General features: G+C 62.1%; 1 protein-coding gene across 1 annotated transcript; it reads left to right on the forward strand.

The window, feature by feature from the left end:
• Positions 1 to 1,036: 1,036 nt before the first annotated feature.
• COPZ1 (COPI coat complex subunit zeta 1) lies at positions 1,037 to 19,876 on the forward strand. Its single transcript, XM_005307700.4, has 9 exons — positions 1,037 to 1,186; positions 11,222 to 11,290; positions 12,966 to 13,047; positions 13,734 to 13,825; positions 14,563 to 14,618; positions 15,993 to 16,070; positions 17,440 to 17,491; positions 18,106 to 18,144; positions 19,728 to 19,876. The coding sequence occupies exons 1-9, from the start codon at positions 1,052 to 1,054 to the stop codon at positions 19,773 to 19,775; spliced, it is 651 nt and encodes a 216-aa protein (XP_005307757.2). The 5' UTR covers positions 1,037 to 1,051; the 3' UTR covers positions 19,776 to 19,876.
• Positions 19,877 to 24,884: the final 5,008 nt, after the last annotated feature.

The following is a 24,884-nucleotide window of genomic DNA, read 5'->3' on the forward strand; positions in this document are numbered from 1 at the left end:
AGCATATAGTCAGGGTTTTACACACACTCGCCCTCAGATTTAAGTAGATCATATGTCCCATTTTGGCCAGGACAGTCCGTTTTTTAAGCCCTGTCCCGGCCGTCCCAACTTTTTTGGCAAGAGTGGGCATTTGTCCCATTTGCTCTTGGCGACTTGATGAGTTGGCAAGAGCAAATGGGATAAATATCCACTTTTGTCAAAAAAAGTGGGGTTTGGGGTGGAGGAACATGCGGAGAGGGGGAGGCAGGGCTTGAGCAAGCGGGGAGGCCAGGCTCGGGTGAGCTTTGACCCCAGCCTCAGGCAGGGGGCAGGCAGGGGGGCTTGGGCCAGCCCTGCACCATGTCCCATTTTCCCTTTGGGAAATATGGTCACCCTAGATTTAAGGCCGTGTAAGGGAGTGAAGCAAGGGCGTAGGAGGAAGTGGTGTTACTCAGCTCCCCTCTCGTTCTCCCACTGCCCCGCTCATCAGATCACAATACATCTTACTGGGAGTCGGTCTCATCACCCCATTGGGCAAATGGGGAAACTGAGGCACGGGGCAGGGAAGTGAAGAGTGGAGGTCGCAGCAAGGGGCCGGCTGAGGGCATGTCCCACACCCAGGAGCTGGTAGTCTGCATGGCTAGAGGTGTGGGGTTTGCAGGCCCCGCCCACCAAGGAAGCCCCATGGGAGCCAGCATGGCCCCTCCCCCTGCTCTCAAGGTCATGACCCTAGAGAGGTCAGGGTGCCTGGGTTAGGGTCATGACCCTACGGCGGCGGGGCCCACACACAGCGGATAACGACTCCTTCCGGTCATGTGACAGGTGATCCCGCCAACCACAGCACAGGGCTGGAGAGACGCATTACGTCACCGCTTCCCTGGTCGTTATGGGAACTATTCCGCCCCCCCCACGCTGACCCCGCCGGGAGGCGGGGCCTCAGCGAGTGACCGAGAGGGGCGCCTTCGAATCACCGACCACTAACTACGAAGGCTGAGGGGCGGGGCTCTCTGGGACACGCCCAATTATTGGAATAGAATTTCTGGTTGGCTGGATGTGATAGACGGGTTAGCCAATGAACGGTCAGAATGGCGAGGGGGCGGGGCCTGGAGCTGCGATTGGCAGGCGACCAACCAATGGCGCGCGGCCCCTGCCGCTGCTGCTCCACGTCGGCAGCATCGTTGAGGGCAAGATGGAGGCGCTGATCCTGGTAGGCGCGGGCTCCGGGCTGGGGGAGCCCTGGGGGAGAGACTGAACCCTGAGGGGAGAAGGGGGGGGTCGGACAAGGGGGGTGGGCACCGCCAGTAGTGGGTTGGGCACTGCTGTTGGAACATGGGGAAAGGATGGGCACTGCCAGTGAGGGGAATGGGGGATGGGCACTGCCAGTGGGGGGATGGGCACTGCCAGTGGGGGGATGGGCACTGCCAGTGAGGGGAATGGGGGATGGGCACTGCCAGTGAGGGGAATGGTGGATGGGCACTGCCGGTGAGGGGAATGGGGGATGAACTCCACTGTTGGGGGTTGGGTGCTGTTGGGGAAGCCGGAGGATGGACACCGCCAGTGTGGGGGATGGGGGATGAACTCCACTGTTGGGGGATGAGGGATTGGGCACTGCTATTGGGGAGGATGGGCTCCATTGTTGGGGAGAGATGGATGTTGGGTACTGTCGGGGGGAAGATGGGCACCACCAGTGGGTTGGGCGCTGCTGTTGGGGGAGGGGAGGAATGGGCTCTGCCATTGGGAGAAGCAGGGGAGGGATGGGCCCCGCCATTGGGGAGGATGGGGGAGAAAGGTAATAGTGTCAGTGTAATGTATTTAGACTTCCGTAAGACATTTGACTTGGTACCGCATGACATTTTGATTAAAAAACTAGAATGATATAAAATCAACATGGCAGACGCCAAATGGATTAAAATCAGGCTAACTGATAGGTTGCAAAATGTAATGGTAAATGAGGAATTGTCATCGACTGGGTGTGTTTCCAGTGGGGTCGTCCTTTGTTGGTTCTTGGCCCTGTGCTATTTAACATCTTCATCAGTATCCTGAAAGAAAACATAAAATCATCGCTTATGAAGTTTGCAGATGATGCAAAGACTGGGGAAGTGGTAAATAATGAAGAGGACAGGTCATTAATACAAAGTCATCTGGATGACTTGGTAAACTGGGTGCATGGAAACAGTATGCATTTTAATACAGCTAACTGTAAAGCTATACACTTGGGAACAAAAACTGTCGGCCGTACTTACGGGATGGGGGTCTATCTTAGGAAGCAGTGACTGAAAAAGATTTGAGGGTGATGGTGGATAGTTAGCTGAATGTGAGCTCCTAGTGCAACGCTGTGGCCCCAACGGCTAATGCAACCCTGGGATACATAAACAGGGGAATCTTGAGTCGGAGCAGAGAGGTTATTTTATCTCTGCATTTGGCCCTGGTGTGACCACTGCTGGACTCCTGTGTCCAGTTCTGTGCCCACTGATCAAGAAGGATGTTGATAAATTGACAGAGAGCTCAGAGAAGAGTTATGAGAATGATTAAAGGATTAGAAAACCTGCCTTGTAGAGGTAGACTCAAGGAGCTCAATCTATTTAGCTTAAGAAAGCGAAGGTTATGTGGTGAGTTGATTGTAGTCTATAAATATCTACATAGGCAACAAATAATCGATAATGGGGTCTTCAACCTTGGGGGGAGGGATAGCTCAGTGGTTTGAGCATTGGCCTGCTAAACCCAGGGTTGTGAGTTCAATCCTTGAGGGGGCCACTTGGGGATCTGGGGCAAAATCAGTACTTGGTCCTGCTAGTGAAGGCAGGGGGCTGGACTCGATGACCTTTCAGGGTCCCTTCCAGTTCTAGGAGATGGGATATCTCCATTAAGAAAGAAAAAAAAAAGAAACCTAGCAGGGAAAAGTATAACACCATCCAATGGCTGGAAGTTGAAGCAGGAACTAGGGCATAAATATTTACCAGTGTGGGTAATTAACCATTGGCAAAACTTACCAAGGGTCATAGTGGATTCTTCATCACTGATAATTTTAAAGTCAAGATTGGATGTTTTTCTAGAAGATCTGCTCGAGGAAGTTCTATGGCCTGTGTTGTACAGGAGGTCAGATGAGCTGATCACAGTGGTCCCCTCTGGCCTTGGAATCTAGGAGTGGGCACTGCTATTTGGGGGAGGGGAGGAATGGGCACCACCATTGGGGCTGGTAGGGGGAGAATGGGCTCCACCATTGGGTACCCCCTGCCATGCACACGGTAGCTGTGGCAAGTCCCTTTCAGCCTGTGATTGGGCTGTGTGAGGCTCTGGCAGGGGAGAGGTTGCCCCAGGCCTGGTGCTCCTGGCACGTGAGGGGGGAGGGCTGCCCTGTGTCACCTGTTGGTGTGTGGATAGCAGGGGCGTATGCTGGGTAACACTTGCTCTGTGTGTGTGCGGGGGAGGGTTTGATTACTTCCTGCTCTGGGTGGGAGTTCCCCTTCTGTCTGGGCGGGGGGAGGGATTCCAACTTTTGTGGGGGAGGATCTGTATGATCTGGACAGGCCATTAACCCTGGGGGCTGGGTCCTGAGAGAGCAGCTGTGACTGTCATGTGGGGCCCAGGGTGCTACTCTGTAACACAGGGCAGCTGGGACAGGGGTTGGGGGGCCTCTCCTCAAAAACCAGCTGCACCATCGCAGCGTGCTCTGAGACAAGTATCTCAAAACCTCGCATTTAGGAAGAATGTGGAAAAACTGAATAACTTAGGCCTGGTCTGCCGAGGCCCTAGGATGCTAGCTCAGACAGGGGCAAACCAGCCCCTGTTTGGTGCACTGTCTTAACTCTGAAACCTAACAACGATAGTTTAAATGGTGGAAAATTTGCAGGCAAAATTCCTTCCTCTCCCATCCAAATTTCTGGCACCGATGACTTCTGTGACATTCTTCTGTGTGGTTGGAGCAAAACCCCACAGCGTCCTGAAAATGCAGTAGCATGGGGCCGTGTGAAATGATCCCAGTGTCGTAAATAAGCCAGGGGTCGCTGTGCTGAATGGGGTGGTCGGCTTCGTTTCTGATTTCATAAAACTCCACCCCACACACACACTCACCTTCCTGAAAGCCCCTGGAGCTGCAGTGTCACTTCCCCTTTGCCTCCTCTGAAATCTGGACTCTTTGCTACAGGCCTTAGGCCCAGTTTAGCCCCCCTGCTCCTCCCAGGACTCAGGGCCTTGACTGCAGGGAATGTTCCTGCATTGGTCCTGGGAGACGTGGGGTGTTGGAGGGAGGGGTCAGAGCAAAGCGCTTTGCAGTTCTTGGCAGGGGGTCCCTTGCACCCAGAAGCTCCTTTGACTCTGCACAGGCGGGAGGGGCTGCCCACCTGGCTCTGGTCGCAGGCATAGGGCTGGAGGTTGCGATCAGGAAGGTGTGATTTCGGTGTCTGCCCCCTTGCCCTGGGGGTTCCCAGTGCGGGTGTAGCCCTGTTTCAGGGGGAGTGGGACTGATTGGTGTGACTGTGTGAATGAGCTGGGCGGGAGTCGGGCATGGCCAGTGGGGGACAGAGAGCAGAGGGCCCCTTGAGCCAGCGGCCTGCCTCGCTGTTCTCTCCAAGCCTTGGCTGTGGAGGCTGCGGTATTGGCTCCTTGGCCCCCTGATTTCCCTGGTGCCTGTGTGGCAGTGCTAGCGGAGTTAGCCTCACTGGCTGCCCTGGACAACAGAAGCGGTTTAAACCCAGACTGTCCCGCTAGCCAGGCTGCCTGGCTCTGAGACCGGGGGTGGGCTTGCTCCTGGCACGCTAGCGCTCGTCTGGCTGCGGTGCGCTCTGGGCACCCTGAAGTCACCGTTGTGTCTCCCTCATCCTGGTCAGTTCCTGCATGGTTCCCTGCACAAAGGAGAGCAGCCCACAGGCTGTTCTAGCTCACCTGGGCCTGGCCTGGCTGCCTGGGAGCTGCTGGAAGCCCAGGACAGCCCGCGCAGTCAGTGCTCCAGTCACCCTCCCCCTGCCCCTACAGCTGGGTGGTGAGGCTACCCCTCTGCCCCCCCTTTACACTGCGCCCGACCATTTCAAAACATTGTCTGTCCGTCCGTCCTAGGGGATTGGCTCTAGAGGAGGCCAGGCTGATGTTACATCTGGCTCTGAAGCACAGGAAGGGCAGGCTAGGGCTCTGGACTTGGACTCTGGCGACCAATCACTTATTCTGCCCCCTGCCTCAGGTTCCTGTGTGTGCAATGGAGATACCCCTTCCCAGCCTCCCCAGGGAGGAGCCGGAGATGGTGCTGGGGCCAGAGGAATCCTGATCTTGGTCAGAGCATAGGGCTTTGTGAACGATTTCTTCCACGCCGAGTATCCAGCTGGGTGACCCGGAAAGCCCGGCTGCTCGCGGCGTGCTTCCCTCGATTCCCTGTGGGTGGATAGAGCACTGAGCTGAGTGCCAGGACTCCTGGGTTCCATTCACTGCTCTGCCACTGGCCTGATGCTGGGTTACCTTGGGCAAGTGACGGCCCTGCCCTGTGCTTCAGTTTCTCCATCTGTAAAATAATAATGATGCTAATCTCCTTTCTAAAGTGCTTGGAGATCGACTGATGCCTGACAATACCCGGTCTAAAATGCCCTTCTGTATTGCTGCCCGCAACTCCCTGCCCCTCTCCTTTGTCTGCAGACAGGTTCGCCAGTCGCCTTTGCAAATCATAATAATAAAGCCCCACCTGTATTTCTTGGCTTCTGGCATCTCTTTTCCGGCGCTATCCCCTAGTTAGGGTCCTGGCAGCCATAAAAGGTTTACGGTGCGGCTGCCGATACCGCGCTGACCATCTGGGCTGTTGAGCACCTACTTGAATTGATTGAAGTCTAATTTATTGAAACTTCCGAATTAAATGATCAGAATAAACTGCGCCGTAACTCTTAAAGTCTCCTTTGGATGGCCGATTGCTCGAGGCTCAAACTAAAAACCTCCAGAGAGAAATTGAGGCAGCTTCTCGGGCTCCAGGCCCTCTGACCTCCGGAAGCACTCGTTATAGATTTAAAATGTGTATTTATTTGCTTTGCTCTGCGGGGCAGCGTGGCTCTAGAGAAGTGTAAATCCTCCAGGGCTCCTCTTGCATTCTCTTTGCTTCCCATTTCCCCTCTGAGGGGGGCTGGATGGAGCAGGAGCTGGGATGGGAAGCCGCAGCCGTTTTAGCTCTAGGCTGCTGGTTCTAATCCAGCGCAGGGCAGCAGCTACTGGAAATGACTAGCTGGATGTAAAAGAGGCTTGTGGTTTTTCAAGCTGGTTCCTTTGGCTCATGTACACAGGCCCTCTCGGTCAAGGAGCGAATGGAGACTGGTCTCCGTTGTCCGCTCCAGAGAGGGTTGGTCCTGGTCAGGGTGAGGTGTATGTGGGGGCTGTGCATTGAGGGGAATGTAGCTCTCCAGGGCTGTCCATCCAGCTGCCCCCAGAAGAACACAGCTGAGCCCCCACATTGGAGGGGAACCTCGGGACAGTTGCACCAATGTGGGATGCAGTTAAGGGCTGGGGTTCGTTTGAGAGTTAATCCAGAATAAAGCAGGGTGTGAATGTAAATCTGATTATCTATTCCAGATTAACTCCATGTTTCAGTTAGTAGGTTAATATTAGTTTAACCCTTAATCCACTTTGGAAGTGGATTAAGCTAATTCAGAATAGGGTACTCTTATACCGGAGTAAGAGCGTCCACACATGGAATGAATCTAAATTAACTTCCCATGTTGACAAGCCCTAAAGAGTTTTTTGACCTGATTCTCAGACCCACTGGCCACTTGCAGTGATGGCCGTGGGAGCAGCAGGTGCTTGACACCTCTGACAGTCGGGCCCTTAGGTTGCGCACCCACCAATCAGACCCCTTAGGGGGTCCCACAAGTGGAGATGCCCCCGAATGGCCTGGTTGCTGATGGCAGGTTCAGCCCCACTGTCTTGGTCTCCTGGGCTGGGGGTGGGGATCAACCCAGCTTTCTGACAGGCCCTTCTGGAGTCAAAGGGCTGCAGGATCGGGCCCATTCCCCGCAGGCTAGGCCATGCTTGGCTTCTGGGGGAAGTCATGTCCCGTGAAGCCAGGCTTCCTAGGGCTGTGGAGTCACCTAGCAGTTCCTGTCCTCTCCCCCTCTCCCCTAGGAGACACAAGGATGAGCTGCTATGGGGAGGGGTCCCTCGGGCTGGTGCCAGGCAGCCAGCGGGGCTCTGGGGTTTCAGAAGTGGGGCAGTCCCATGCTGTGCCCAGTGGAAGCCAGTCCATGCATCACAACTGTCAAGGGCCCAATCCTGGAATGTGCTAGGCACCAGCAGCCTCCATGGAGGGCAGAGGGCGTCATGGCCGATTGGCACCGCTCGGGCTCCAGTACAGGGTTGGTTCTGGAGAGTCTCAGCTGCAGGAGAGGCAGCCGTGCCCGTCTGGGAACCGCCCTGCACTCCCCAGATCCGCAGACGGGTGGTTTTCTGCTCCGCTTCCAGGCCCCAGGCAGTACCGGGGGGCCTGTGCCCGGGACAGGGTGGGGGTGCCGGATGCAGAGCCCGCAGCATTTGAGGTGAAGTTCTGTTATACACTCCGACTGTGGCTACGTGGAGGTCAGTGCATCACAGAACTTTGTCTCGAGAGCTTTTTAGCGTCTGTCTCACTTGGGGTCCCCCAGGTTTCTGCTGCGCCACCCAAGTGCCCCCACCCCTTTTACGTGGTCTACAGCCCTGAGCTGTGGCTCTTGGCCTGCGTGGGGCTCTGCCGCAAGTAAGCTGACTGCTTAGACCACCTGATACGTCAACAGCAGGCTCCCCTGGCTCCCAGCCCCTTCACCGCTGTCAACTCAGGAGCCTCTCAGGGGGCCCAGCGGTGCCCGCATGCCCGGCGGTGGGGTGCAGGGAGCGATTTCCATGTGCCCCGTGCCTTGATCTGTGCAAACCCCCTTCCTTTTACTCTGGTGGGCTGAGGGTCTCCTGAGCCACGGGCCGCTGCCGGGCCGCTGATGGGCTGAAGTCCTTAGATTGGGGTGGCCAACCTGTGGCTCCGGAGCCACATGTGTCTCTTCAGAGGTTAAGATGCGGCTCCTTGTATAGGCACCAACTCTGGGGCTGGAGCTACAGGTGCCAACTTTCCAATGTGCTGGGGGGTTCTCACTGCTCAACCCCTGGCTTGGCCACAGGCCCTGCCCCCACTCCATCCCTTCCCGCCCCCTCCCCTGAGCCTGCCATGTCCTTGCTCCTCCCCCTCCCCCTATAGCCTCCTGCATGCCACGAAACAGCTGATTGGGAGGGAGGGGGAGGCACAGGCACTGATCGCAGGGCTGCGGGTGGGTGGGAGGTGCTGGGGGCAGGGGAGCTGATGGGGGGCTGCTGACGGATTACTGTGGCTCTTTGGCAATGTACATTGGTAAATTCTGGCTCCTTCTCAGGCTCAGGTTGGCCACCCCTGGGTTAGATCCTGCCCCAGCGCGCTGGGAGACGTCAGAATCCCAACCCAGCCATTAGCGGCTCGTGTGCCCGTGGGAGCGCGGCCCCTGATCCTTCCCACAGCGCTGTCAGCCCCTAACAGCCCCACTAGTGCTGCTCCCCTTCCTGAACCTCTGCAGACAAACAAGCCCCATTCCAGGAACTAAACTGCTCCATCTCGCACCCCCCACGGGAGGAACCAGTGCCCCCCTCGCACGGTGGTGCGCCCATGTAAATCCAGGTGGGAATCCAGCTGTGCACGTGCCCGGCTCCGAGCGTGGCCTGGAGACCAGGGATGATGATGCTTGGGATGTGCCTCCTCCCGCGTGCGTCTGTGGGTGTCTGAGTGAAAGATCCCCCCGCTCTGCCGTGCTGCATGGGCAGGCTGCCGTCAGCATTCAGGGCTCAGCAGGCTGGACGCCATGGTGATGGCACCAGCCTGGGCGGATAGAGACTTGCCGTGAGCCGGGTCTGCACAGGGCAAAGGCCATGGGGGGTGGGGAGGAACCACTGTGAGTCAGCAGCGCAGGGCCGTGCTTCACTAGAGTAGATGAGAGCCGTAACAAGGGGCCTGGTGGCTGGGGGTCCTGGCACGTATTGGACTGTGGCCTGGTGACCTGCGGGCTGGGAGGAGGCGAGGGGAAGGGCTGTGCCACCTCCATAGCCAGGGGTGGGCACCAATCGCCCCCTCCTGGCAGTCGCATGGGGAGTGAGCTGTGGCTGGGCCGAGTGTCGGCGGAGAGCCCATGAAGGGCCGAGCGCCCGGGGTGGTGCTGGCTGGGCAGAGGGGCTGGGGATTGGCCCACTCTGCTCTCTTAGTCAGAGGGGCAGCTCCCCCATGGCCCTTCGCTCGGGGGGCCCTGTGGGGACAGGCCTGGGGCGGGGTGGGACCTATCAGTCCTTAGAGCCTGGGGCCGAGGCCTCGTCTCAGTGGGACCTGAGCAGGTGGAGTCCCTGGAGGAGTCACAATGAGCCCTGCTGGGGGCGCTCGGCTGGGGGCTCTGCTGCTCAGCCAGTGGCTGGGACCGGGGTGGATCCTGGTGGTGACGAGGGGCTCTCATCAGTCAGGGTGACAGGCAGTGGCCCCTGAGGAGCCGGAGCTCCCATTGCCCCGGCCCCACACTGCCAGCTGGCCCCCGAGGAGCCCAGAGCCCCTATTGCCCGCCCCCCCCCCCCAGCCCTGTGCTGGCAGCTGCTGCCTCCCTTGTGCCTTCTGCATTCATGGCCTCTTAGTTCTGGGGACCCTCATCTGTCCTCTTTCCTTGCACAGAGGGGATACTGGCCCCCCACTTACCCGGTTCCCAGTGCAAACAGCACCTGCAATCTGCGTCTTCTGACACTGAGCAGCAAAGAGGGGCAAGCCGGGAATAGAACCCAGGAGTCCCGACCCGCAATCCCTTGCTCTAACCACTAGATACCACTCCCCTCCCGGAGCTAGGGGATACAACCCAGGAGTCCTGGCTTCCAGCCCACCTCTGCTCTAACCACTAGCGCCCGCTTTCCTTGTCTTTGAAGCTGTCAGAGCTGCCATTGCCGCTGCGGGGCCCAGGGGGAAGCGGCTGGCCAGGATGGAGAGAGATAAACGTGGTTGCTAGAGCTGCCCCGTGCAGAGTGTGTGTGTGGGGGGGGTTGAGCAGCAGGAAGCCGGCTTGCCCGATAGCAGCTGGTTATTTATACCACCCGCCCCGTCAAAGCGCCAGCTGGGCGACCTTGGCAAGCCATGTCTGTGGCTGCTGTGGGCCTGGAGCTCCCCCTGCTGGCCAAGGGCAGGGAGAGCACAGGGCTGGGGAGGCTGCGGCGAGGTGAGGCAGAGAGCTGGCTTGGGGGTGCTCAGCCCTGCAGGCCTGTGTGTTACCGGGCATGGGGCATTGGGCCTGTCTGCAGCTTGGGCTGGGGCCCCGGGGAGGCCTCGCTGGTACCTGGGGCAATGGGGGGGCTGCACCAGCACGTGAAGGGGTCACGTCCTGGCAGATCCGGGGGGGGGGGGCAGGCAAGAGGGGGGCAGGCCCGGGATGGGGACGGATGAACGCTGGCACTCACCCCAGAACGTCCCCCCTCCCGCGCTGGAGACACCCTGCCATTAGCCTAGGTCATGCCATGGGCTGTTGGGTTTGTATAATAATGTGGGGCCTGATTACAGCTGGAGCCTGTGGGGTGGGGGCCAGACTCCCCCCCCCCGATTCCGCACTCATTCTGATGCCTCTCAGCGGGGCCCTCTGGTGCCCCGTCCGTGCCCGCCATGGGGTGTGGGAGGCAGGGGCGGCTGCGCCCGGAGCGCTAGTGACAGAGCTGGGCTGGTTACAGAGCGCCCCTGATGCCAGCTGGGGCTGGCCCTCTGGTCTGCAAAGCACTGGGTAGGGATGAGAGGTGCTGGGGCGGCAGCATCTCAGTTTGCAGGGCGGGGGCGTCCTCCCCCCAGCACAACCCACAGCCGGCGCCGGCGGGGGGAGGTATGTCCAGCCCTGTGTTGAGAGCCCAGCTGGGGGCGATGCACACGTCTGTTGGGCACCAGCTTGAGAACAGCCGTCGGGGTGGGGCTGATTTTCCAGCCCTGCTGACCTGGGGCGGGATCGGAGCTGGCCCCAGGAGCTGTGCCGAGATCCATGCCCCAGGGTGGTCCCTCGAGCCGGCTCTCCTCCCGCACCCCCAGCCCACACAGGGAGCAGGTGTGGGCCTAATCCTGGTGCCATGGCACACCTCTCTCCCCCCCCCGCCCTCTGGTTCTGGGCCGCGGCTGCCCCACGTGCTGCCCTGGCTGGCTGAGCTCCCTGCGGGTGTGGGGGGTGGGTGGGCTGGAGCAGCTCCGGGCCGTGGCAGGCTCTGGGCAGTGACTGGGCCTGTGTCTCTGCAGGAGCCGTCCCTGTACACGGTGAAAGCCGTCCTCATCCTGGATAATGATGGTGACCGTCTCTTTGCCAAGGTGAGTGCCCGCAGGCGGCGCGGCATGGGGCACGCTCTGGGTCCCGGGGGCACTGTGGAATGGGCAGGGCTGTCATCAGGGGCTGCGCATTGGGTTCAAGGGGCGGCACGGTGGTGTGTGTGTGTGTCAGATGCTGCACTCTGGATACCAGGGACACCATTGGCGGGCGGGGGTGGGGGTCAGATGCTGCGCTCTGGGTCCCATGACCTACCCTAGGGCAGGCAGGGGCCTGGGATTCTCGTTTGTGAGTGAACTCCAGGATTGGGAATGTAGGGATCGAGGGGAGCAACTCTGGAACCAGACACAGGGCAAAGCTGACTTCCCCCCACCCCACCAGTGCCCCTCAGTCCTGACCTGCAGCCCCTGCTACCCCAGCTCTGGGCTCCCCCACAGCTCTGCCGGTGCCCCTCACTCCCGACCCGCAGCCCCTGCTATCCCAGCCCTGGGCTCCGTCCAGCTCTTCCAATGCCCCTCAGTCCCGACTTGCAGCCCCCTGCTATCCCAGCCCTGGGCTCCGTCCAGCTCTTCCAATGCCCCTCACTCCCGACCCGCAGCCCCTGCTACCCCAGCCCTGGCTCCCCCCAGCTCTGCCAGAGCCCCTCAGTCCTGACCTGCAGCCCCTGCTAGCCCAGCCCTGGGCTCCTCCCAGCTCTGCCAGTGCCCCTCAGTCCCGACTTGCAGCCCCCTGCTACCCCAGCTCTGGGCTCCCCCACAGCTCTGCCAGAGCCCCTCAGTCCTGACCTGCAGCCCCTGCTAGCCCAGCCCTGGGCTCAGCCCAGCCCTGGGCTCCTCCCAGCTCTGCCAGTGCCCCTCAGTCCCGACTTGCAGCCCCCTGCTACCCCAGCCCTGGGCTCCCCCCCAGCTCTGCCGGTGCCCCTCACTCCCGACCTGCAGCCCCTGCTACCCCAGCTCTGGGCTCCCCCCCAGCTCTGCCGGTGCCCCTCACTCCCGACCTGCAGCCCCTGCTACCCCAGCTCTGGGCTCCCCCACAGCTCTGCCGGTGCCCCTCACTCCCGACCCGCAGCCCCTGCTATCCCAGCCCTGGGCTCCGTCCAGCTCTTCCAATGCCCCTCACTCCCGACCCGCAGCCCCTGCTAGCCCAGCCCTGGGCTCCCCCCCAGCTCTGCCAGAGCCCCTCAGTCCTGACTTGCAGCCCCTGCTAGCCCAGCCCTGGGCTCCCCCCACAGCTCTGCCGGTGCCCCTCACTCCCGACCCGCAGCCCCTGCTATCCCAGCCCTGGCTCCCCCCAGCTCTGCCGGTGCCCCTTAGTCCTGACCTGCAGCCCCTGCTAGCCCAGCCCTGGGCTCCTCCCAGCTCTGCCAGTGCCTCTCAATCCCGACCTGCAGCCCCTGCTATCCCAGCTCTGGGCTCCCCCCCCCAGCTCTGCCAGTGCCCCTCAGTCCTGACCTGTACCCATCCCCGGTCCTACAATTTCAAGGACGTGTTCATGACAACAAGCCCTGCTTCTCCCCCTCCGGGTCCTGTGCTGCCCGGTGCTCTCTGGCTGCGGTGGGTGTCATGGGTGCCCAGGATCCAGCCCCGAGGTGTGGTGGGAGGGCTTGATGTCCCCTTCCCGGTGTCCGGTTGCAGGCTGTGCCCATCTGGACTGACCTGGTCTCCGGGCCTGGCTGGAGTTGCACAGGGCCAGGAGTAACGCCCGTGCCTCTCCCTGCAGTACTATGACGACACGTACCCCACCGTCAAGGAGCAGAAAGCCTTCGAGAAGAACATCTTCAACAAGACCCACCGGACGGACAGTATGTGCCCTGGCCTAGCAGGGTGGGGGGAAGGGACTCTGCCCCCCAACACTGCCTGTGATCTCCCTGCCTGCCCAGTTCATGGGCCCTGCAGCTCCACTCACTGCAGTGGGCAGGGGCAGATGCTGCGCTCTGGGTCCCAAGGGCACCATGGGGGGGAGGGTCAGACACCATGCTCTGGGTCCTAGGGGCACCATCTGGGGGAGGTCAGACACTGCATTCTGGGTCCCGGGGGCACCATCCGGGGGAGGTCAGACACTGCGCTCTGGGTCCCAGGGGAACCATGGGGAGGAGGGTCAGAAGCCACGCTCTGGGTCCCAGGGGCGCCATGGGCACCTCCATTAGGGCAAGGTGCCCGCTGCGGGTATACAGTTGCTGGGCTGTCACGCTGTGGGCACACAGGATCACAGTAGTGCTGCTCCCAGGAAGGGTGTGGGGGGTCAGGATTGGGGGCCATGGCTGGGGTACAGCCGCATTGGGGGGAATCAACAGTGAGGTGCCCCGTGCCATCCCCCACCGATGATGCTCTGAACCAGGGTGGTCTTGGGATGCCCACCTAAAACGGAGACTGGGGCCGTCCCATGAACACTGGTTGCCCCTCCCTGCCTCATCAGCAGGGGGGGACTGGTGAGCCCACCCTAGCAAAGCCCCTCTTCCCACGAGCCGGCCTGTCCCCCCACCACCAGGCGAGATTGCCCTCCTGGAGGGGCTGACCGTGGTCTACAAGAGCAGCATCGACCTGTACTTCTACGTCATCGGCAGCTCCTACGAGAACGAGGTTCGTTCCTGCCAGGGGGACACGGGGAGGTGTTAGGGCCTCGTGTCAGGGCAGCGCGGGTGCTGGGGGACAGGATGCTCTGTGCCCACAGGGGATTGTGGGTACAGAACTGGAGGCGGGCGCTCGCCTAGGGAAACCTGGCCCTTGCTGAGGGGCGGGGCATTGCCCGCACCCCCCATTGCTTTCCCAGCTGGTGTGCCGCTGCCTGCCCCATGCCCTCGGGTGTGGGTGATCTGGCTGTGACAGGGCATTCTTGTAGTGCCGGGGGGCAGCCTGTGGTCACCACACAGGCAGCTGACCCTGGGCACGCTGTGGGGGGGGTGGGGCAGGGCAGCGTGCCCTGGAGTCAGAGCCACACTGAGTGCCAGATCTGCAAAAGGGCTCCATGCCCAGCAGCTGCACGGAGAGTGATGGAGACACCCCCATTGGCAGCCGTGGGGAATCCCCCCCATCCTCCACCCCCATTGTTCCTAATGGGGGCTGTGGGCGCTGGGCCCCTTTGCAAATCAAGCCCTAAAGGCTGCTCCTGCCCCACACCAGAGCAGTGATGATGCTCTGCCCCCTCGCCTGCCTGTCTCTCCTGCCAGGGGCAGCCCCCACCAGCAGATGGCCCCTCCCCAGTGCCCTATGCCCGGGGACCTGCTTGGCTGTCAGCAGCGGGCTTGACCCGCAGGGTGCCAGCTGGGGGCACTTGGGGCAGGGCCTGATCTCCTGACCTGCGTCGTCTCCTCTTCCAGCTGATGCTCATGGCCGTGTTGAACTGCCTCTTCGACTCGCTCAGCCAGATGCTGAGGTAAGGCCCGTGGGGGGCGGCGAGGCGGGGCATGGTGTGAGGAGGGCTCTCCCCCTGCTCGAGGGGTGGAGGGTCAGTCTAGGACCGGCTGAGGCTCTGGCGCAGGAAGCCAGGGGCTCAGCATGCTCACAGTGAGCGGGGCACTGGCATCGGGGCCTCCTATTGCTGCTGATTGGACATGGCAGGCGCCCAGATGCCATGGTGATGGGCTGCAGGGTAAGACCTGAGCCAGGATGAGGTGACCCGGAGTGGGGGTCAGCTCTGAGTCCCCAGTTCCCTCGGGCCAGGCCTGGGCCAGGTGTGAATCAGTGAGGCTCCAGCTGATTTGTACCAGCTGAACGTTTCTGAGGAAGGGGCTGTGGGCGAGGTCTCCTGTTGGGCTCGGGAGAGAGGGCCTGTTCCATCAGACCAGCTGCAGACGGCCGGCGGGGCGTGATCCTGCCAGCACCCCCCGTTCCTGCTGATGGCTGCTCAGCACCCCAGGATCGAGGCCCTCTCCCCACTGCGCCCCTCTGAACCAGCACAGCCCTGTGTCCTGTCCAGGTGGCCCTGTGCGTTTGCTCCATGAGGGGGATCTTTCGGGGCAGTGGAGCCGAGCAGGGCTGAGTGAGCTGCCAGCCAAGGGAGCCCCGTCGGCCTAGCAGGGGGATGAGCCAGCAGGGCCCCAGCTCCGCCCCTCCGTGCCCCGGTCCCTGGCGGGATCGTTGGCCACATCGAGAACAGGACAGATAAGATCAGAGTTCCCATTGCCCAAGCCTGGAGATGGGGAGGCAGGTGCAGTCACCGGGCAGCGAGGGGGTTGGCTGATCTAGGGCAGAGCCCAGAGCGCCAGGCACTGTTGGCCAAACACTGCCCACGCGGCTGGGTCAGCGCTTCAGTGGGGTCTCGCCCCGGGCAGCATGAACAGGACTGTGTCCTGGGTTCACTCTCCAAACCCTGCACGAACCCTGGGGGGGTCGCCTTTCCCCCCCGGGTTTGGATCAGAGCAGGGGAGGGGCCTAGTGGGCCAGATCCTCTGCTGGCAGAAATTGCATTCCCGGACTCCAGTGGGTCTGAGGAACCATGTGCCTGGGATGGGGGCATGTCTGGGACACTGTCAGCCCCCCTCTCCCTCCAGCACACTGGGGCTCAGCCCACCTGGAGCCATCGCCCCCAGTCTGTATAGCCTGGCAGCCCCCCAGGGAGTGAGCGGGTCAGACCCGAGCCTCCTCCCCCTACCCCATACTGGACGTATCTGAGCCAGGCAGCCCCCTGCCAGATGGGGGGCCTGGCCCCCTGCAGGATGGCATGTGGGCTGTAGCTGGTGCCCAGGGCCTGGTGGGTCTGGCGCCAAGGCCCTGGGCTCTCCCTGACTGGGCGCGGGTCTCTTGGCAGGAAGAACGTGGAGAAGCGCGCCCTGCTGGAGAACATGGAGGGGCTCTTCCTGGCGGTGGATGAGATCGTGGACGGAGGGTGAGCACCAGCGCCCTCTCCTGCGCCCCCCAGGAAATGAGGCTCCCGCTCCCCCCATGGGCCCCAGGGCTGCAATGTCCTCCCTCCACCCAGCCTGTCTTGGGCCCATCTTACCAGGCCCTTGTGTCCAGGGCCTGAGTGCTGGGACATCCTGCCCAGCTTGGGGGTGGCGGTTGGCGGGCATCAGCACTGGCAGCTGGGGAGTGTTCCATGGGGAGGGCTGGAACACCCTGTTCGCCAGCCGCCCCATGCCTTGCATGTGAGAGTGGATGTGCTGGGGGGATTCCAGCTGGCTGTTGTCACGTGTGTCCAGCTGGTTGGTGCGTGGGTGTGGGCGTGTGAGGGTGTGGGTGTGTACATGTATACACTGGTTGCAGTGTGTTCCCAGCGAGGTGCCCGCTTTAAATGCCCAGCCCCGGGAAGGTGACATTTTTCTGTGAATTGAGGGAGGTTTAAGTTCTTCTGAAGGGCCTGGCTGCCCAGATACCCCCTCCCCCCGCTGGCCACCATGACCCTCTGCATGTTCTCCCCCCTCCCCCCCCCCCCCCCCCGGCCACTCTGACCCATGTCTCCCCCGCCACCCAGCTCCCTGGGCAGCCCCTGCTTTGTCCCAGGCTGGTCAGAGTTGCCCCGATTCTCACAGTCCGGCCGTTGGGGATGGGGGTTTGTCACAAGCCCTAGGGGCTTCTCCCAATTGCATTGGAGCCCAGGTGGCTAGAAGCTGGGCCATCGGTGTGGTGCAGCGCAGGGCGGCAGCCTGGGCATGGGGGGACCCACGAGCACGGGCTTCTCTCGGCACAGGGTTAACGGGCGTGTGCAGCGCAGGGCGGCAGCCTGGGCATGGGGGGACCCGCGAGCAGGGGCTTCTCTCGGCACAGGGTTAACGGGCGTGTGCAGCGCAGGGCCGCAGCCTGGGCATGGGGGGACCCGCGAGCACGGGCTTCTCTCGGCACAGGGTTAACGGGCGTGTGCAGCGCAGGGCCGCAGCCTGGGCATGGGGGGGACCCGCGAGCACGGGCTTCTCTCGGCACAGGGTTAACGGGCGTGTGCAGCGCAGGGCCGCAGCCTGGGCATGGGGGGACCCGCGAGCAGGGGCTTCTCTCGGCACAGGGTTAACGGGCGTGTGCAGCGCAGGGCCGCAGCCTGGGCATGGGGGGACCCGAGAGCAGGGGCTTCTCTCGGCACAGGGTTAACGGGCGTGTGCAGCGCAGGGCCGCAGCCTGGGCATGGGGGGACCCGCGAGCACGGGCTTCTCTCGGCACAGGGTTAATGGACGTGTGCAGTGCAGGGCCGCAGCCTGGGCATGGGGGGACCCGTGAGCAGGGGCTTCTCTCGGCACAGGGTTAACGGGCATGTGCTCCTCCCTCAGCGTGATCCTCGAGAGCGACCCCCAGCAGGTGGTGCATCGAGTGGCCGTGCGGGTAAGTGAGCGCCACCCCTCCCCCTCCCCACTCAGAGCCCCTGGAGCCCTGCTTCTGTCCCTCCCTGTCCCAGTAGGCTCCTCCTCCTCCTCGACTTGCCCGTCCCTGTGCCAACTGCCCATTCTGCCCCTGTTGGGCACCCTGAGGAATGCTAGGGCAGGAGCCTGCCTGCCCTGGGATGGATTTGCTCTACAGGGTGGGTGGGGAGAGGGGTAGCACAAGCCCTCAGGGCACAATCTACCCCTGCTGCGCCCCTGCCCTTCCCCAGGGCAGCCCCCCCAGGGCCAGCTCCTGCTTTCCAGCCCCTGGGGGCAGGGGTGGCTGCTAACCAGGCTGGGGCCGAGCTGGGGCCTGACTCCTTGAAGGGCCCAGCACCCAGTAGCTGCCACTGAGAGCAGTGGGGAAGGGCCTGGCTGCCTTGCCCAGCCCCCTGCATTGGGAGGAAGGGGGGAACCGTGTCCCTACAGCACTGGGGTGGGGGTGAGGGCAGTGCCCCCTGCTTTGAGCCAGGGGAAAGCCGAGCCCCAGCAGCATTGGGGAGTGGGGTTCAGGGCGGCACCTCCTGTGGCACTGGGGGGGCTGGAGGTGCTGCTCCATGATATGTGTCTTTGCAGGGCGAAGACGTCCCCCTGACAGAGCAGACAGTTTCTCAGGTATGTCCCTGTCCCCACCCATCACTCCCCCAGCTCGGGCAGGCCTGTCCCCCAGTCGGCTCCAGGGCTCTGCGACTTCCTACCCCATTCCCAGATCTCGCCAACTCCAGCCCCAGTCCCCACCCTCCCCCAGTCAGGCCCAGCCCAAGCTGCGCATGGGATCCCCCAGGGCAGACCAGCTGGAATCCTCCCCCCAGGGGCCTGGTCGTAATTTCCCTGCAGACTCCGGCACCCCCTAGTGGCAATGTGGTCCATAGGGGGGTGCCTCCTGACCGCTTCCCAGCTAATGCCCTGAAGTATGGGGTTGGATTGCAACATGCAGCAATTGTTAACCACCCCCAGCGCGCTCCATGCTGCACAAGACCCAGTGGCAGGCACAGCCTCTGCCATGGGGAGCCCACAGCCTGGGGTGGCACTAACTTAGGCTGGGTCTACACTACCCGCCTGAATCGGCGGGTAGAAATCGACCTCTCGGGGATCGATTTATTGCGTCCCGTCAGGACGTGACAATCGATCCCCGAATCGACGCTCTTACTCCACCAGCGGAGGTGGGCGTAAGCGCCGTCGACGGGAAGCCGCAGAGGTCGATTTTGCCGCCGTCCCTACAGCGGGGTAAGTCGGCTGCGATACGTCGAATTCAGCTACGCTATTTGCGTAGCTGAATTTGCGTATCTTAAATCGACCCCCCTCCCCCCCCCCGTAGTGTAGATGTAGCCTTAGAGTAAGGACCTAAGAAATATTGTGGGCCCCACAGTAACCCAGCTCCTGCTGGGCTGGGTGCTCTGAGCCAGGCCCTTAGATACACTGTGCCATGCAGCCTGCTGGTGGGGGCTGCCCCGGCGCTTTCCTGTCCAGAGCAGCTCTGCCTCCAGACGGGCCAGCTGCTCATTGGCCAAAGCCCTAGATGGCAGCCTGCCCGGCTGGACAGAGTGCCCTGCTGGGGCCTATCCCAGCTCAGGCTGGGCTGAGCCACAAGACAGATCTTAACCCTGGATCCGGTTTCTTGTGCCCCATTGTGAGGCAGTGCCTGGCCCAGTCATGGGGAACAGCCCGTAACCGAAACTCATGGAGTCCCCACTCCCCCACGGGACGGCGGGGGCAGATTCTGCTCACCTGGTGCCAGCTGGTGCCTGCGGCTGCAGGCTGGGTTGGCAGTAGAGGGAATCCCCTGACCCAGCTGTTCTCCGGCCAGTCTCTCCTGCTGGATCCAGCCTGGCAAACCTTTGTCCTGCCAGCCCGTGGAGCCACACCTCCCCCTGCGGAGCGGCACCCAGACAAGGCCCCAGTAGCCAAAGGGCCCAGGGTTCCTGACTTGCAGGCAGCACTTGCCCCACACGCAGCTCCCTCTGGGGGTGGGGAGGACAGCAGCCAACTGGGGCCCTGGATCTTGGCATCAGCCCCTGCTCATACCCAGAGAACTGTGGGGTTTCCCATGCCCTCTGCAGGGCTTTTGAAGCCTGTGGTCACCATGGCGAAGGGGGTTGGCTCTAGCAGTGGGGCTGGCAGGTTACTGGAGGGGAGCAGAGAAGAGGATCTGCCACCCAGCCCCTCCAGCTGAGTCACCCCCTGTCTGTGCTTTTCAGGTGCTGCAGTCGGCCAAAGAACAGATCAAGTGGTCTCTGCTGCGATAGGGCACGGATCCCACCGCTGCCCCCATCTCTACTGTGTCCCACCCCCCTGTCCTGTATGACGCACTGCCTGGCGCCCTAACACGCTGGAGGATTTTGCTGGATCTGCTGTCTGGCTCTTTTCTGACCCTCTGGGCGGCTGCTGCTTCCCCAGCCCTTGAACAACAGGGAACCCCACCTCAGGGTCAGCGGAGGTGGCTGCTGCCCAGCCCAGCCATTTGTCCCACCCCCGGACTCACAGGGGATCCCCCAGACTCATTGCTGCTGAAACCAAGCCCAGGATGGGATGGGGTGGCACCCTGGATCCTGCCTCACTGCTGCCCCCTGTGGCAGCTGTGTGTCCTGGCCTAGGGCCCTCTTTGGGGGTGTGATGAGGGGGCGGGGCTTCCCCACATCACCCTGCTTCCTCCGTCTCCATTGGCTGTTCCCTCTAGGGGGTAGGACCCTGTGCACTCCCTGGCATCGCAATAGCCAGTTACGATCCAGCCACTGAGGCCCTTCCTGGGGCAGGTGCTGCTGATTGGGGGGGGGGGGGGGGCGCGGAGGGGGTGTCACTTGGGCTCATGTCCTCGTGGGGGCTGCCACTTGGGTACAGCCAGTGTGCGGTGGGCTCTGGAGCCCAGCAGTTTCCCAGGCCAGGGGAGAGTCAGGGATCCAGCACAGGGGTGTGGGGAGGGGCATCTCCTCCACGCGCTGCCCAGGTGCCTTTGCTGTTAGCTGCGTTTCCCGGGGACCCAGCTTGGCAGCCCCATGGCTCTGGGGTCTCCCTGCCCTGCAATGAGGGACCAGCGTCACTGGCGCGCCTGGCCCAGCTCTGCCATGGAGCCAGTGCGGTGCCATGGGCAAAGCCACTTCCAGCCAGCCTCCAGGGTGCTCATGGGGGCCGGGGGTGTAGGGTTCCCCATCGCACGCTGGGGGGCTGGGTTCCCCATTGTGCTCAGTGATGGGGGCAGGGGGGCTCCCCCTTGCATCCAATGGGAGCTGCAGGCTGCTGAGCCTCTCCCGCTGGTTGCCCTTGGCTCTCTGGGTGCCATGGGCCTGGATCTTGGTGGGGGAGTTGGATCCAGGGGCGCTCTCCCCACTGGAGATGGGTCATGCCTGGCTCCAAAGGAGTGGGTGCTTCAGAGGGGCTGTGTCAGGCCCCAGGGTGGGGAGGGGTCGCCCAAGCCAGGCCCAGAGGGGCTGTACAGCTGGACAGAGTTGACTGCACTGATCCAGACCCCTGCCCACAGCTGGATCCCTGCAGGGCCAGGTCACAGCTCCAGAGGTGCTGGAAATTGGGGTGCAGCCGCACCCCCTGGCTTGAAGTGGTTTCCATCACATGCAGGGTTTACAGTTGGGGTCAATGGCTGACAGCCCCCCCTGCAGCGCTCCCTTGCCCTGCCCCTATTGGCCGTGCTGCCCCCTGCTGGGCTGGGCCCTTCCGGCTCTGTGGCACGCTGCCACTCCCTGCATCCCGGGGGAGAGGCCCCATGGGTAATCCCTGCCCCCAAACCGGCTTTGAGGAGAGGCTTTCGGAGCCGGGGGGTGCAGACCCTGCTGTGACCCCCTGGGCTCCTGCGGGGGGCAGGCCTGAGCATCCCTCTGCTGCCCTGGATCCTAGGAGTGAGATCAGTGGGGTGCTTGGTGCTGTTCCCCAGCTGTGGGGAGAGGCCTGAAGCCCCCTGTGCCGCTAGCTCCAGCTCCGATCGCAGCTGGCGGCTCCTGCTGGGCCCTTCCTGCGCTGCACCTGCCACCCCGGGCAGAGTCGCTGACCTCCCTGGCTCTGGCTCCAGGCCGGTTGGTGCCTGTGCCGGTTTTCCCAAGCTGGCCCCTGGGTTGCTGTAGCTGCCCCAGGGATGTGCCCAGGGCTCAGGATCATCCCAGCTGTCCTGGGGGTTTGTACCCAGAGGTGGGCACCCTCCTCTCCGGCCGCCCCTTGGGTCTGCGCCTGCAGCGGCTTGTGCAGGAGCCTGGGAGTCTCGGCCTCCAGCCGCGGCTGATTTACCCCTTCACCCCTTCAACTGCTCATAAATCTCCCCTGATGAGCTCGCGCGCGCCCGGCTCTCCAGGCCCAGCGCGGCCCAGGCAGAGGGGCCTGGCGGGCAGGCACTGGGCAAGGCCATGGGCAGTCCTGGCCTCTAGCTCAGGGCTCTGGGACGGTCACAGGGCAGGGATTTGGGGCTCAGTCAGAGCCGGTTCAGCTCCTGCTCCCTGGAGGGAACGCTGCTCTGCAGGGGGCGAATGAGGGAGATGCCCCCCCCAGTTGTGGGAGGGACCCTGCTCCCTGGATCTCAGTGTGGCTGGGGTGACTGGCCCCAGAGGTGCCTCCACCAGGCGCATCCTGTCTTGGCCCCTGGAGGGTTTCTTCCCCAGGGAAGGTCTGGCTGACAGGGGCACTGGGCTTGTCGCTGCAGCCAGCGGCTCATTCCAAGGCAGCTGGGCCAGAGCCCCCCACACCTGCCTCCCACAGCCCTCATCTCTGCACCAAAATGCTCCTCTGGTGGGAGGGGGGATCTGCTCCCCCCAGGGTCCCCTCTGTCTTCCCCAGGCAGCAACTATAGTGGTGAAAATGCTCCCCCAATAAAGCTCCCCTCCCTGGGAGCAGGTGGCGGGTCTCTGCAGCTGAGCGTGCCAGGGGAGGGCTGGTGTCTAGGTTGGCAGCCATGTGCCAAGGTGCCATGGGCGGGTGACCCTGTTCCCTCGCTGGGGCAGGGGCTGAGATGGCTCGTGCTGCCTCGGGGGGTCACCTCCTCTGGCCTTTATGTCCCCGTGACGCGAGTCCCCCTTTCCTTGCCTTTGCCATCCCCACGAGCAGGGGGTGTTAGCCCCAGTGCTCCCCTCCCCTCCCCAGGTATCCTGTCTCCCGACAGTGGCCAGCGCCAGGTGCTGCAAAGGGATTGAACAGAACAGGGAATCAAGGGGCCTTCGCTCACGGTGGCTAGTGAATGATGCTGCCCTGCCAGTGCCAGCTCCCTCTGGAGCCAGTGCCCCCTGGATTTCACTGGACGTTTCCGCTCCCAGCCAGCGAGCGGGGGTGGCGGCTCCAATCCCTCACCCCAGCGTCCCTTGCCTCAGGTTTGCCCCTGACCCCCATCTCCGCTGCGCAGTCCTGGTTCCCTGGGTTTCCACAGTGCCGGAAGGCACCTGATGCCAGCTCTGAGCAGCGAGGGGGCCCTATAGGCTGCTGGCGGCAGAGGGGTGAGGGGGCTCTGGGGAGCTGAGGAACTGTCCTGTAGGGCTCTTTGTGTCGCCCTGTCAGTGGGGGGCTGGTTTGGGGCACCGCCTTGGTACTGGGGCAGGGACAGGCCCTGTGGCTGAGCCCCCCATTCCTCCTCATGGGTTGGAGGAGGAATTCCAGCCACCTGCTCTGGGCTGTGGCTGACTGTCCCCCTTGGGAACTGCACAGTATTTTCATAGAATCATAGAATATCAGGGTTGGAAGGGACCTCAGGAGGTCATCTAGGCCAACCCCCGGCTCAAAGCAGGACCAATTCCCAACTAAATCATCCCAGCCAGGGCTTTGTCAAGCCGGGCCTTAAAAACCTCCAAGGAAGGAGACTCCACCACCTCCCTAGGTAACGCATTCCAATGTTTCACCACCCTCCTAGTGAAATAGTGTTTCCTAATATCCAACGTGGACTTCCCCCACTGCAACTTGAGACCATTACTCCTTGTTCTGTCATCTGCCACCACTGAGAACAGCCAAGCTCCATCCTCTTTGGAACCCCCCTTCAGGTAGTTGAAGGCTGCTATCAAATCCTCCCTCATTCTTCTCTTCTGCAGACTAAACAATCCCAGTTCCCTCAGCCTCTCCTCATAAGTCATGTGCTCCAGACCCCTAATCATTTTTGTTGCCCTCTGTTGGACTCTTTCCAATTTTTCCACATCCTTCTTGTAGTGTGGGGCCCAAAACTGGACACAGTATTCCAGATGAGGCCTCACCAATGTCGAATAAAGGGGAACGATCACGTTCCTCGATCTGCTGGCAATGCCCCTACTTATACAGCCCAAAATGCCATTAGCCTTCTTGGCAACAAGAGCACGCTGTTGACTCATATCCAGCTTCTCGTCCACTGTGACCCCTAGGTCCTTTTCTGCAGAACTGCTACCTAGCCATTTGGTCCCTAGTCTGTAGCAGTGCATGGGATTCTTCCGTCCTAAGTGCAGAACTCTGCACTTGTCCTTGTTGAACCTCATCAGGTTTTTTTTGGCCCAATCCTCTAATTTGTCTAGGTCCCTCTGTATCCGATCCCTACCCTCTAGTGTATCTATCACGCCTCCTAGTTTAGTGTCATCTGCAAACTTGCTGAGAGTGCAGTCCACACCATCCTCCAGATCGTTAATAAAGATATTAAACAAAACCGGCCCCAGGACTGACCCTTGGGGCACTCTGCTTGAAACCGGCTGCCAACTAGACAATTTTGCCCCCCCCCCTTCCCGCCATGGGCTGCGAGCAGCCATGCCACAGGGCCTCCAGGGGTTGCTCCCACCCTGAACCTGGTGCTGGCCCTTCTGGACAAAGGCTGGTGCCCATGGGGGGGAGGGGAGATGTGAAATGCGAGGGTCTCTCCTGCCCATGTGGGGAGAGGTAGCGGTAGCGGGGGCAGGAGATGCCCTGGTAGGGTGGGGCACAGTGGCTCTGACCCACTCCTCGTGCCCAGAGCTGCCCGCGTGTGAGAGCCGTGGCGGGGGGGGGGGGGGGGAGACACGGGGGTCCCTGAGCCCCATGGAGTGTCTGCCACGTCCCCGGGGCGTTTCTCGAGCTATGGGGATGATGTTGCCATATGTTGGCCAACAGCGCCACCTGCGCTCCGTCCGCTGCCACTGCGGTCCTGGCTCGAGGAGTGGGGAAGGCGGACCCCGCTCCCCTTTGCCAGGATCCCTTGCGGTCACACCAGTGCAGTCCCCCAGTGCGCAGCCCTGCCAGCGGGATCAGCGGCCTGGGGGGCTCAGGAGCCAGGGGGAGGGGCTCCAGGCCAAGGAGACGCCACTGCTGACAGCACCAGAGCCAAAGCCCGGCTTAGCCAAGTGGGGCAGGCGGTGCCAGGGCTGGGCTGGTGCCACCAGCCTGGGGGATGGGCTGAGCTCCTGCCCAATGCAGGGCGCTGGGTGCCAGCCTGGGGGCTCCAA

Source organism: Chrysemys picta, chromosome 22, assembly GCF_011386835.1.
Source record: "Chrysemys picta bellii isolate R12L10 chromosome 22, ASM1138683v2, whole genome shotgun sequence".
Lineage (NCBI taxonomy): Eukaryota > Metazoa > Chordata > Testudines > Emydidae > Chrysemys > Chrysemys picta.

What these genes read in the sequence shown, in the direction of transcription:
- COPZ1 (XM_005307700.4), top strand. Translation starts at nt 1,052, where the DNA reads ATGAACGGTCAGAATGGCGAGGGGGCGGGGCCTGGAGCTGCGATTGGC. An exon ending in CAAGACCCACCGGACGGACA is followed by an intron (nt 13,048 to 13,733) that starts GTATGTGCCCTG and finishes CCCCACCACCAG; the next exon opens with GCGAGATTGCCCTCCTGGAG. An exon ending in TGCATCGAGTGGCCGTGCGG is followed by an intron (nt 17,492 to 18,105) that starts GTAAGTGAGCGC and finishes GTGTCTTTGCAG; the next exon opens with GGCGAAGACGTCCCCCTGAC.